The sequence below is a fragment of the Megalobrama amblycephala genome, linkage group LG11, assembly GCF_018812025.1.
Source record: "Megalobrama amblycephala isolate DHTTF-2021 linkage group LG11, ASM1881202v1, whole genome shotgun sequence".
NCBI lineage: Eukaryota > Metazoa > Chordata > Actinopteri > Cypriniformes > Xenocyprididae > Megalobrama > Megalobrama amblycephala.
The window spans coordinates 34,984,912-34,997,923 of NC_063054.1; the positions used below are offsets into that span (position 1 = coordinate 34,984,912).

At 36.2% G+C, this 13,012-nt stretch overlaps 4 protein-coding genes across 4 annotated transcripts in view; all 4 read right to left on the bottom strand.

Annotated features, from left to right (window-relative positions):
- taar1b (trace amine associated receptor 1b) overlaps positions 1-9,068 on the bottom strand; it is a 28,557-nt gene extending 19,489 nt beyond the window's left edge. The window contains exon 1 of the mRNA XM_048207671.1: positions 8,887-9,068. The gene's annotated coding sequence lies outside the window, so the exon portion shown is untranslated. The remainder of the gene's footprint in view (positions 1-8,886) is intronic.
- On the bottom strand, positions 992-2,844 carry LOC125278466 (trace amine-associated receptor 1-like). Its single transcript, XM_048207666.1, has one exon. The coding sequence runs from the start codon at positions 2,444-2,446 to the stop codon at positions 1,436-1,438; it is 1,011 nt and encodes a 336-aa protein (XP_048063623.1). The 5' UTR covers positions 2,447-2,844; the 3' UTR covers positions 992-1,435.
- Positions 5,018-7,227, bottom strand: LOC125278469 (trace amine-associated receptor 1-like). The gene has a single exon (XM_048207669.1). The coding sequence runs from the start codon at positions 6,969-6,971 to the stop codon at positions 5,964-5,966; it is 1,008 nt and encodes a 335-aa protein (XP_048063626.1). The 5' UTR covers positions 6,972-7,227; the 3' UTR covers positions 5,018-5,963.
- A 1,593-nt stretch (positions 9,069-10,661) lies between the features above and the next one.
- Positions 10,662-13,012, bottom strand: taar10a (trace amine-associated receptor 10a). Its single transcript, XM_048207668.1, has one exon. The coding sequence runs from the start codon at positions 12,664-12,666 to the stop codon at positions 11,659-11,661; it is 1,008 nt and encodes a 335-aa protein (XP_048063625.1). The 5' UTR covers positions 12,667-13,012; the 3' UTR covers positions 10,662-11,658.

A 13,012-nucleotide genomic window follows, 5' to 3' on the forward strand; every position in this document is an offset into this window, starting at 1 on the left:
ATTCACCAACCATCCAGAAATCCATCCATTTAGACCATCCATTGTATTACGGCATTAGTCAGTGAATAAAACTATCTAAAAATGAGTCTGAGTATGTATTTCTAAACCCACTGTAAATGTTTCTCTTTGTGAAGTTTGGTTAGTGATGGCTGAAATGCATCTTTACGCACAACTGCCAGCCTGATGGAGAGCTTCTTGAGACTCCAGAGACACCAGCAGCTTCAAATACCTGTTTGCTGCTCAACACTGGCTTTTTTATAGCTGCCCTTTTAATACAATTATTTTTTTGACAGGAACTTTCCTCAATAAGCCTTTATCTGACCGAGTTCTGCTGTGCTCTAAATCACTAACAAATCTTATGATAATTTGATAATCTCCATTCAGTTTCACACAATATTAGTTGTTTTCATGCCTTTTGCACAACATTGCACCATTTCATGCTTTTCATCTTCAGAAAGATCTTTCTTCCTCTCCATATTGCATGAGAACTGTGACTTGCTTAATAATGTGGAACAACCCCTAAGTAGGGTTTCCATAGATCTGGCAAATTATTTTGTCTGAGATTGATACCAGTTATCTAAAAAGACATGGATAAATAAACAAACAAACATTTTCTATGAAAAACTAAAATGTGAATGTTTATTGTACAGAAATCTTACTGATTTGTCTCTTGCATAATAATTTGGAACCCAGTGTATTTGTATATATGTATATATGTCTGTGCTGCTGTAGCAGCAACTGATTTTTTAAAGTGTTCTCAATCCTATAGACCTATTCTCAGTCCTATTAAAAAGTCACAGTGTAGCTGAATGGAAATTCCCATAGAAATGAATTTTGTTGAATTTATGTTGTTATATATTTAAAATAAAATTTATTTAAAAAGGACAGTTGTATAGAATTGTATCTTAGGGCCAAATTCTTTTTTATATGTGCTTTTGAAGGTTTATGTTGAAAGTGTGCTTATGGAGGGGAGAGGTTAGCACTGACCGTGCATTTTTAAACAGTTAAACTTTATTAGAATTTAATCAGAGAGGGGCAAAAATCAACACTTGCAGACTCAGAAAAGCTGTAAAAGTCATGAAGCATATTTATACAGGCAGGTATTTCATATTAATACACAGATTTGTTATGCACTTCAAGTATGATGTTTCGCTTTGTTCAAAGAGCTATTATTACTGAATAACAAGTCAAACAACACTAATTATAAATTCATATCAGTTTTTGCAGTGTGGGTGAGTTATGAATCAGGAGATGATCAGGAAACATGGCAGATGTTTATACTTTGTTTCTGCATTGCTGAGGCAAAAAAAGGCCCATAAAGTATCAAAATACAGCAATATGACAGCTAAGACAGATGATCAACAAATGCAAAATGTCATGTTGTTTCATTAAGTTCCAATAAACACATTTGGCTAGGTTCACAGTGATATCACATTTACAATAAGATTGTTCTTGAAGAATTGCTCTGAAATATTCTAACAGACAGAATGACTTTGAATGCATGTCTGAACCAGCTGTAAAAAAAGGCGTACACTATAGGATTACATGTGGAATTATAGTAGCCGACCCACAGGAACAAGTCAAACAGCAGTGGAGGTACAGAGTACCCAATGAAAGGGTCAATAAGATTACATAGAAAAAAAGGTATCCAGAAAGTCAGAAACACTCCCATGATGATGGCTAAAGTCTTAGTGGCTTTTCCCTCCTTTTTTAATTCAGAATTCACGCTCTGAATGGCCTGCACCTGCCTTTTAGCCACAAGTAAGATTTTCAAATATATGCAGAGCATGACAACTGCGGGACCGTAAAAACAGGTCATTGACATCATGGTAGCTGCCTCTCTACTGTGAAGCAACATGCATATTCCATCACAGTCAAAGTTCTCATAGTAAAAATCTTCAATGCCAAGAATATTAAACTGCAAGAAGACCATGCCAAACCCCAGAGCAGCTGAAACAGTCCAGCAGATAATAATCATAACTAGTGTGGCCAGTGACGTCATTTTACTGTGATATTGAAAGGGGTGACATATTGCATAATATCTGTCTAAAGAAATGATACAGAGGTTTAAAATTGATGCAGTGCACAAAGTCACATCAAGACTGCTGTGTATTTTACAGAACAAATCTCCCAGATACCAGCACGTCTCGATGGAGCGCAGCATGCTGGGAGGCATCACAACTCCTCCTACAAGCAGATCGGCCACGGCCAGCGACAGGATGAGGTAGTTAGTTGGTGAGTGAAGCTGCTTGAAATGAACGACCGCTATGATCACCAACATGTTTCCTATGATTGTCACAATTGAAGAGACACTAAAAAGGATGTAGAGTAATATTCGTGTTTCCAAAGGATAGACAAACTTCTGACAAGACGTGTTACTAAACTCATAACAAAGAAAAGGCTTTTCCAGGACTCCATTTTGGCTGATGTTGATTTGCGCATCCATTTACAAAATTCACTGGAGGTTCCCTGTTTGAAACAAGGGAGTCAAGTCAGTTCCAGCCTTTAAAAATTAATTACATGTTAAAACCACAATGGATTTTAAATGCACTACTTAAATTGACCAAATAAGAAAATAAATCTGCACTGATGTCTTATTTTGTGAATAATACTCCAATCATGTTCATCAACATGTTCATGTCTGTTTCACAGACTGTCATCCATGTTCTTACCTTTCTGTCTACAATGAACCAAAGCTACAGAGAGGGCACACTTATACTGTAGCACAAGAGTTTCATAACAACTTCCCTCCTGACGAATCACGCAACATTTGAGTTTCCAAGGTAACAGTCCTCCCAAATGTCTATACAACAAATCAGCAGAAAGTGCAACAAGGCCCTGTAACAGCATCTCAACAATGGCTGAATTTGGAACATGACTATAGGGACAAATAGGTATCTAAACAATTTAAAGATTAAAGAAACACTCCACTTTTTTTGAAAATAGGCTAATTTTCCAACTCCCCTAGAGTTAAACAGTTGAGTTTTACCATTTTCGAATCCATTCAGCCGGTCTGGCAGTACCACTTTCAGCATAATCTGATGAGACCAATAGCATCTCGCTTAAAAAAATGACCAAAGAGCTTTGATATTTTTCCTATTTAAAACTTGTCACTTCTGTAGTTACATTGTGTACTAAGACTGACGGAAAATGAAAAGTTGTGATTTTCTAGGCCGATATGGCTAGGAACTTTACTCTCATTACGGCGTAATAATCAAGGAACTTTGCAGCCGTAACATTAGTGCAGCAGGCGCAATGATATTACGCAGCGCCTGTGACCCCCTGCTTGCACAGGGAGTGTGCCTTGCAATCATGGAGACATTTGTGAGAGACGCTACATAATATCATTGCCCCTGCTGCACCCATGGTACGGCAGCAAAGTTCCTTGATTATTACGCCGGAATGAGAGTATAGTTATCAGCCTAGAAAATCGCAACTTTTCATTTTTAGTACACGATGTAACTACAAGTTTTAAATAGGAAAAATATTGAAACTCTTTGGTCATTTTTGAGCGAGATGCTAACAGTCTCATCAGATTCCATGAACTATGCTAAAAACCTACGCTATGCTAAAAGTGGTACCGCTGGACACGGAGATCGGCTGAATGGATTCGAAAATGGTAAAACTCAACTGTTTAACTCTAGGAGAGTTGGAAAATGAACAAAAAAAGTGGAGTGTTCCTTTAATGGTTAGTGTTCTGACAAGTCACGCTGAATTTAATGAAGCTGAATATTTCTAAACAAAATCCAAATAACATTCCAGCATCAACAACATCACTTTCTAATAATGCAAAAATACAAAATACTTTTTTCTTCCTTTTTTATGTGATATAAGAAGCTACTGCCACCTACTGCCCGACGTCTGCATGACAACTGACGTAAAATCAGGAATTGGGCTTAGGATAGCTGATACTGATCAGTTAAAAAATACTTAATCAGCCCAGATACCTATCCTTGAGATCGGCTCAGGACATCACCACATTAAACTGATTTTTTTTATGATCAAATACTGACATGCCAAAAAGCATACAGTCAAAAATATTTTTAAAAAGCATCATCATCTTTGTCACATGAAATTATAATTTTTTAATTTGATAATTTTGTAACTAGTCTTTTAATTATACACTCACCATCCACTTAATTAGGCACACCTTGCTAGTACAGGGTTGGACCCCTTTTGCCTTCAAAACTGCCTTTTTCGAGGCCTAGATTCAACAAGGTGCTGGAAACATTCCTCAGAGATTTTGGCCCATATTGACATGACAGCATCACATAGTGTCGCACTCGTCTCTCATTAGAAATCGTTCCAGAGGCCTCATTCCGTTCCCACAGCACTCGGCCCTGATCTGCTTCACACTACAGTAACGTTAATAATCTCATCCATGAAAATGATTTGTGTCCGTGTACCATCAGATTCTTTTCCACCAGCTGTGAGGTGAAGACAACATCTCCCATGATTCCGCACTGAATCTCGGCGTCATCAAGCTATGCCTTTGTTTTGAATAGGTGACCTCTAGTGGCGAAAAATTACATATTGTGCCTTTAAGGCCTGTTCACACCAAGAACAATAACTATAAAGATAACTTTAACAATGACGACATTAGCATCCACACCAACGTACAATATTTTTCTGTTTATATAAGCATGCGCTGCAGTTTTATCATCTACCACTTTAAATGCTCAATCTCATTTAAGCAGGATGAATTTTGATTGGCTCTCAATGTTTTTATCCTTAATAAGCCGGAAATCATTCTGAAAGTGAATCCAACGATATTGTTTCTCTATTCTATTATCGTTATAGTTGTGGGGTGGACTCTGCAATTCTTTTATATTTAGAATTTTATTTTAGAACTATATCGTTATAGCGTTTACTTTAAAAAGTCACAGGGAGCTGAATGGAAATTCCCATTGAAATTAACAGTTAACAAATAAACCTTTTAATGGAAAGTGTTCATGCATAGTCTCTCTGTCTATCTGGATCTCCTCAAATAAAAGATAGAGGCTGATAGTCCAGATATACATTTACATTTAATCATTTAGCAGACAAACCAAAGCGACATACAAATGAGAACAACAGAAGCAATCAAACCAACAATATACAAATGCTGTGACCAGTCCCATTAGTCTAGCACAGTATACGCGCACAGTTCAATAAAAAATAAATATATATACAAAACAGAATACTAAGTGTTAGTATTAATGTGTCAAGTGTTGATGAAAAAGATGCATCTTCAGCCGTTTCTTGAAAATGGCTAAAGACTCAGCAACTCGGCTTCACTTAGGTATGTTCATGGTTCAATGATTTTTATTGTCATTCCAAAACATGGTACATGAGCTGGAACGAAATTAAGTACTGAGGTCTGGTTAAAGCCACTCACAAGTAAATAACAACTAAACCACTCACAAATAAATACACATACAGATTCCCAAACATACATAGAACTAGCAGCATAGCAATAAAAAGCAAGATAGCTTAAGACAAAAAAAAAATAAAAGTTCAGTTTGTCAGTTCTGTTGGTCATTCCACCAGCATGGAACAGTCAATGTAAATGTCAGTGAAAGTGATTTTGTGCCTTTTTGGGATGGCACCACAGGATGTCGTCCACTTGCAGAACGCAAGCTTCAGGAGGGCACATAAGTCTGAAGTAGTGAGTTTAGGTATAGCAGTGCAGAGCCACTGGTTGTTCTGTATAGGCAAACATCAGTGCCTTGAATTTGATGCGATTGGCAAATGGCAACCAGTGCAAATTACTTAGTGTACTTAGTGCTTAGTGCAAATTACTTAGTGTACAGTACTCAGTGCTTTACCACTGTTGACAGCCATGTTGAATTTATATTGTTTTATATTTTAAAAAAAAATTAATAAAAAAGGACAGTTGTATAGAATTGTATCTTAGGGTCAAATTCTTACCAATCAGAAAAGAAGATATCAATAAATAAATTTGCATATAATCTGTTTCATTATTACATTAGGGTTGTTCTTGAAGAATTTGTCTGAAATATTGCTTTAGATAGAACGATTCTGAATGCATGTCTGAACCAGCTGTAAAAGAAGGCGTACACTATAGGATTACACATGGAATTATAATATCCAATCCAATAGAACATGTCAAACAGCAGTGGAGGTACAGAGTACCCAATGAAGGGATCGATAACATTACAAAGGAAAAAAGGTATCCAGAAAGTCAGAAATACCCCCATGATGATGGCTAAAGTCTTAGTGGCTTTTCCCTCCTTTTTTAATTCAGAATTCACGCTCTGAATGGCCTGCACCTGCCTTTTAGCCACATGTAAGATTTTCATATATATGCAGAGCATGACAACTGCGGGAACGTAAAAACAGGTCAATGACATTATGGTAGCTGACTTTCTGCTCTGAAACAATGTGCATATTCCATCACATTTAATGTTCTCATAGTAAAAATCTTCAATGCCAAGAATATTCAGCTCCATGAAGATCATGCCAAACCCCAGAGCAGCTGAAACAGTCCAGCAGATAATAATCATAACTAGTGTGGCCTGTGATGTCATTTTACTGTGATATTGAAAGGGGTGACATATGGCATAATATCTGTCTAAAGAAATGATACAGAGGTTTAAAATTGACGTAGTGCACAATGTCACATCAAGACTGCTGTGTATTTTACAGAACAAATCTCCCAGATACCAGCACGTCTCGATGGAGCGCAGCATGCTGGGAGGCATCACAACTCCTCCTACAAGCAGATCGGCCACGGCCAGCGACAGGATGAGGTAGTTAGTTGGTGTGTGAAGCTGCTTGAAATGAACGACCGCTATGATCACCAACAGGTTTCCTATGGTTGTGACAACTGAAGAGACACTAAAAAGGATGTAGAGAAATATTCGAGTTTCCAAAGGATAGACAAACTTCTGACAAGACGTGTTACTAAACTCATAACAAAGAAAAGGCTTTTCCCAGGTTCCGTTTTGGCTAATGATTCGGACGTCCATTTACACAATTCAGCTTCTCTGTCTGAAACAAGGGAGAACGTAATTTCAGCCTGCAACATAAGTACATGTTCTATAATTTATGATCATTACAAATAATTCAGAACATAAACTATACGCAGCAGTGCTCTGCATTAAGCCAAGAAAACCTTGTTATAAAAAAATACTTTAAATCACTTTAAAGTAATTTGCCAATAGAGCACTGAAATCTTTTATAATAATTCAATTATAAAAACAGTTCATTTACATTAAATCTCTGTTTCAGACTCTCATCCAAGGTCTTACCTTTCCTTCTATAAACCAAAACTACATCATGAAGCAGATAGGGCACATTTATAGCACAAGAGTTTTATAACCACCTCCCTCCTGTCAAATCACACACCATTTCCAAGGTAACATAGTCTTCCCAACAGTCAACAAAATACAATACAGGTGGAACTAACAAAACCAAAATGCAAAAAGCAATCGATAGTCAAAAATGCCACTTTCATATAAATAGTAGGAAAATTACTAAACACTGTTTTATCTGCTTGGAGCCATATTGCACGTCTGCGAGTGTGAGATGCTCATAAACAACAGTTTGGACTTTGACGGTACAAGTAGCCTATATAACTAAATAAGAAAAAACCCTCTTGTTTGTGGAACTACTTTCTTCCGCCACTGATTCAAAGCTGTTGATAGTTAACAGACTGATAACAGAGAGACACAAGCCTCTGTTACTAATTCTAAAATATCACTATGGAAATAGCAGCAACATCTTGGACTGCTGTGAAGTAAATAGTGTATTTGAGTAGAGTTAAAGGGTTAGTTCACCCAGAAATGAAAATAATGTCATTAATTACTCGCCCTCATGTCGTTCTACACCCATAAGACCTTCGTTCATCTTCAGAACACATATTAAGATCTTTTTTATTATATCCGATGGCTCAGTGAGGCCTGCATTCACAGCAATGGTACTTCCTCTCTCAAGATCCATAAAGGTACTAAAAACATATTTAAATCAGTTCATGCGAGTTCAGTGGTTCTACCTTAATATTATAAAGCAACAAAAATGTTTTTGTGCACCAAAAAAAAATAAAAATTAAAAAAAATAACGTTATTTTTTAGCAATATCTATTGACGGCCGATTTCAAAACACTGCTTCGGACCGTTATGAATCTTTTGAGTCGAATCAGTGATTCAGATCGTGTATCAAACCGCCAAACAGCTGAAATCACGTGACTTTGGCTATCCGAAAATTAATAGTTTAATTATAAATATTGTGTTGCATTGTATGAAAATAAAAATGAAGTGTTCTATCAGGTTAGACTTGTACTGTGTAATGACTGCTGTGCCTAATGATGATGATATTATGCTTTTTAATTAATGAAGTTTTAACAAATACATAATTTGAATTCATTAAATATGTATTAAATTACAATTAAGTTTTTTTTGTAATCTTGTAGTTGCGCCCAGCAGACTAATTTGCAGCTAATAGACATATTCGCACCATTTTTTCCACAGTAAAGCACATTCCAAAAACAATGCAGTCCTACTGTAGGCTATGTTTACTAGTGATATAACACTCAATAGAACATTTATTCACAAGAACAAGGCGCTAATCCAAAAGAAGTTGATTAAAGAAGTTGATATGCTGAGGTGCCTCACGTGATCCAAGTTAGCCGTTGCGCTTTCTCCCTCTCAGAAATAAGACAATATCCGCGCCACGACGGTCTAGGACAACTCACAGGTATCGTATCGCACACAGTTTGTCAGTTTGTGGTCGGTGATGTTGTTATGTCTAAGTACATTATGAAATTAAGAGAATGTCTGGCCTGTACATTAGTTATGACTACATTGTACAATGCAATTGTTGCTATATCGTCACTGAACATTTTACCTCAGGGCGTACATTAACTGAATTAATTGAGAATCTGACCTGAAAATCTGATAACATAAGAAATCTTCCTCCACGCTGATTTCCGTATTAAAGATTCTGGTTCGTGGCATATAATTCAGGGTTTTCCCGCCTCCATTTAGGATTTTTACTCCACTGCTACTCCACGTTATTGAAATAACTCTAAAGTGTGTTGTGACCTGGTACCTCCAGTAGGCGGAAGCACGCAGCAGTGAACGTAATCAGAATCAGAAAGAGCTTTAAAGGATTAGTTCACTTTCAAATTAAAATTTCCAGATAATTTACTCACCCCCATGTCATCCAAGATGTTCATGTCTGTCTTTCTTCAGTCAAAAAAGAAATTAATTTTTTTTGATGAAAACATTCCTGTATTTTTCTCCATATAGTAGACTTCAATGGGCACCAAACAGTTGAAGGTCAAAATTAGTTTCACTGCAGCTTCAAATTGTTCTACACAATCCCAGACGATCAATAAGAGTCTTATCTAGAGAAACCATCGCTCATTTTCTAAAAAAAAAAATAAAAAAAATAAAAATTTTTTTTATACATTTTAACAATAAATGCTTATCTTGAACTAGCTCTCTTCTTCTTCTCTATTAGAATTCAGGCAGTTTAGACACTGCTTAGTGTAATACTGCCCTCCACAGGTCAAAGTTTTAACTAGTTGTTATACACTTGCACTAGTATATTGTATGACAATTTAGTTCAAACTTTGACCTGTGGAGGGCAGTATTACACTTAGCAGTGTCTAAACTGCCTGAATTCTAATAGAGAAGAAGAAGAGAGCTAGTTCAAGATAAGCATTTATTGTTAAAATGTATAAAAAAAAATTTTTTTTTTTTTATTTTTTTTTTTAGAAAATGAGCGATGGTTTATCTAGATAAGACCCATATTTCTCGTCTGGGATCGCTGTAAACTTTAATTTTGGCCTTCAACCGTTTGGGCTCCATTGAAGTCCACTATAAGGAGAAAAATCCTGGAATGTTTTCATCAAAAACCTTAATTTCTTTTCGAATGAAGAAAGAAAGACATGAACATCTTGGATAACATGGGGATAACATCCTTTAATGTCAAGTGTGAATTACCATGGTACTGAAGCTTCCAGTACACAAAACATTTAAGAATAATAAATGTAAAAAAAAAAAAGTATAAAGACACATATAGGTTTAGTCAGAATAAATATTTACAGATAATGAACATATTGAATAATGAACAGTTTTGTGAATAATAATATGAATAAATGGACTAAATGAATTTACAAGGATGTTGCACAAAAAGTGGGGTATTGCACTTGGATGGCATTTAACTGTTCAAAAGGGAAACAGTGTGTGGGAAAAATCTGTTTTGAGGTTCTAGTGCCTACTGCCTAGTGATCTGAGGCGCTGTCCGTACGGCAACAGTTCAAATAGTTTGTAGTCGGGGTGAGTTGGAGTCTGTGATGATTTTACCTGCTCTTTTCCTCACTCTGAAAGAGTTGGCAACAGGTCCTGAAGGGCAAGGGGGGGGACCAATAATCCTCTCCGCTGTCCAGATTATCTGTTGTAGTGTCATGAAGTCTGATTTGTTGACTGAACCAAACCAAACAGTTATAGATGAACACAGGACAAACTCAGTGATGGCTGAACAGAACTGTGTCAGCAGCTTCCTCAGCTGATGAAGGAAGTATAATCTCTGCTGGGCCTTTTTCACAATTGAGTCAATGTGATTGTCCTACTTTAGGTCCTGAGAGATGGTGGTGCCCAGGAACCTGAATGACTCCACTGCTTCCACAGTGCTGTTCATTATGGTGAGTGTATAGCATTTTGAAAATTATTGTGGGTTTTCTCTTCTGCCATATCAGCACTTCTGGAAGGCTTCTCAGCCAATCAGATTCGAGGATCTGAATCATTTAACTATAAAATATGATGTTTTTACATTTTTGTTTAGAAATATTTTAAATATAAATTTAACTATACTGTACTGAAATGTTTTAATGCATATACTCCTTTAAAATATTTATTTTAAAAATACACAATCATCATATATGATATGCTTGTAATTCGTTTTTGGATGAATATATAGGCTGTTTAAGCTTGCAAAGCACATAAGTGCACTTCATTAAATGTTGGGTACACAAATGGCACTCCTTTTTGTGGAAAGACATTGTTTATTTGCATTGTTGTTGTTGTTGTTTTCTAACATGCTGATTCAACTCATCAGCTCAATTGTTGAGTGCTGTAACTTAACCAGGTGTCAGATAGTGAGGGGCCTGTAGAAATAGATTTGAGAACCACTGCATTCAAAAAAATTATACCTAGCAAGCTGAAACTCATATTATTTAAATAAAATAACTTTGTGAAATACAGTATATTATTTGGTTTTAAATAGTTACAGTTGACAATAAACTATGTAAACGTAACTAAGAAGTATATTACAAATACCTAAGTAAAGGTGTCTCACATCTTACTCAAAATAATTTTCTGAAATATGTGCTTGGTGCTTCTGTCATGTTAAGTTTGTTTTTACAAATGATATACAGTAAAATGGACAGTCATTTAGAACTTAATATGTATAAGTGTCAGTTTTTAAATATTTTCTCATGTTATTTGGAGTGATTTTCTAGCACTGACCATGCAGTTTTTACACAACCAGAAGGGCATGCAGCGCACATATATGCACGCACTTAAATCACATGCAAGTGTTTTAAAAACCGATTTGTTTTGCACTCCTCTGAGTAAGAAGGTTCTGTTGAATTGCATTGAAAAAAAATAATGAAACAACAAGAAATGCATTTTTATGTAAAGTGTTTCATTATTACAACAGCACTGTTCTTGAAGAATTAGTCTGAAATACTCCTTTGGATAGAATGATTCTGAATGCTTGTCTGAACCAGTTGTAAAAGAAGGCGTACACTATGGGATTACATGTGGAATTATAATATCCAACCCACAAAAACAAGTCAAACAGCAATGGAGGTACAGCATACCCAATGAAAGGATCAATAACATTACAAAGGAAAAAAGGTATCCAGAAAGTCAGAAACACGCCCATGATGATGGCTAAAGTCTTAGTGGCTTTTCCCTCTTTTTTTAATTCAGAATTCACACTCTGAATGGCCTGCACCTGCCTTTTAGCTGTGTGTAAGATCTTCAGGTACACGCAGAGCATGACAAATGCAGGAATATAAAAACAGATTAATGAAAATAAAGTAGCCCCAGCTTTACTCTGAAACACAAAGCAGCCTCCATCACAATCAATGTTCTCATAGTAAAAATCTTCAATGCCGAGAATATTCAGCTCCATGAAGATCATGCCAAACCCCAGAGCAGCTGAAACAGTCCAGCAGATAATAATCATAACTAGTGTGGCCAGTGACGTCATTTTACTGTGATATTGAAAGGGGTGACATATGGCATAATATCTGTCTAAAGAAATGATACAGAGGTTTAAAATTGATGCAGTGCACAAAGTCACATCAAGACTGCTGTGTATTTTACAGAAAAAATCTCCCAGATACCAGCACGTCTCGATGGAGCGCAGCATGCTGGGAGGCATCACAACTCCTCCTACAAGCAGATCTGCCACGGCCAGTGACAGGATGAGGTAGTTAGTTGGTGAGTGAAGCTGCTTGAAATGAATGACCGTTATGATCACCAACATGTTTCCTATGATTGTGACAATTGAAGAGACACTAAAGAGGATGTAGAGTAATATTCGAGTTTCCAAAGGATAGACAAACTTCTGACAAGATGTGTTACTAAACTCATAACAAACAGGCTTTTCCAGGACTCCATTTTGGCTGATGTTGATTTGTGCATCCATTTACACAATTCAGATCCACCGATCTGTAATAAAGGAAAAGGTTAGCTGCCAACACTAGCAAACAATTAAGCTTATTGTTTATGTATTTCAAATAATGTTGTCCTTCTACTGTAATCATAATGACAGTATAAGCTCTTAAATTGGTTTTCTAATTGCACACAAATAACAAACAAACAAGAAAATCAGTTTAGGCATATTCAAAAACAAAGTAAAAAATAAACAAAGAGAAAATCTAAACTGTACATAGGTTTTGAAGAAATAATGAACACAAATTACTTTATTTTAATATGCAGAGTTCACTAGCATGACTTTACCATCCAAGCCCTTACCTCTTTTTTCTTTTCTT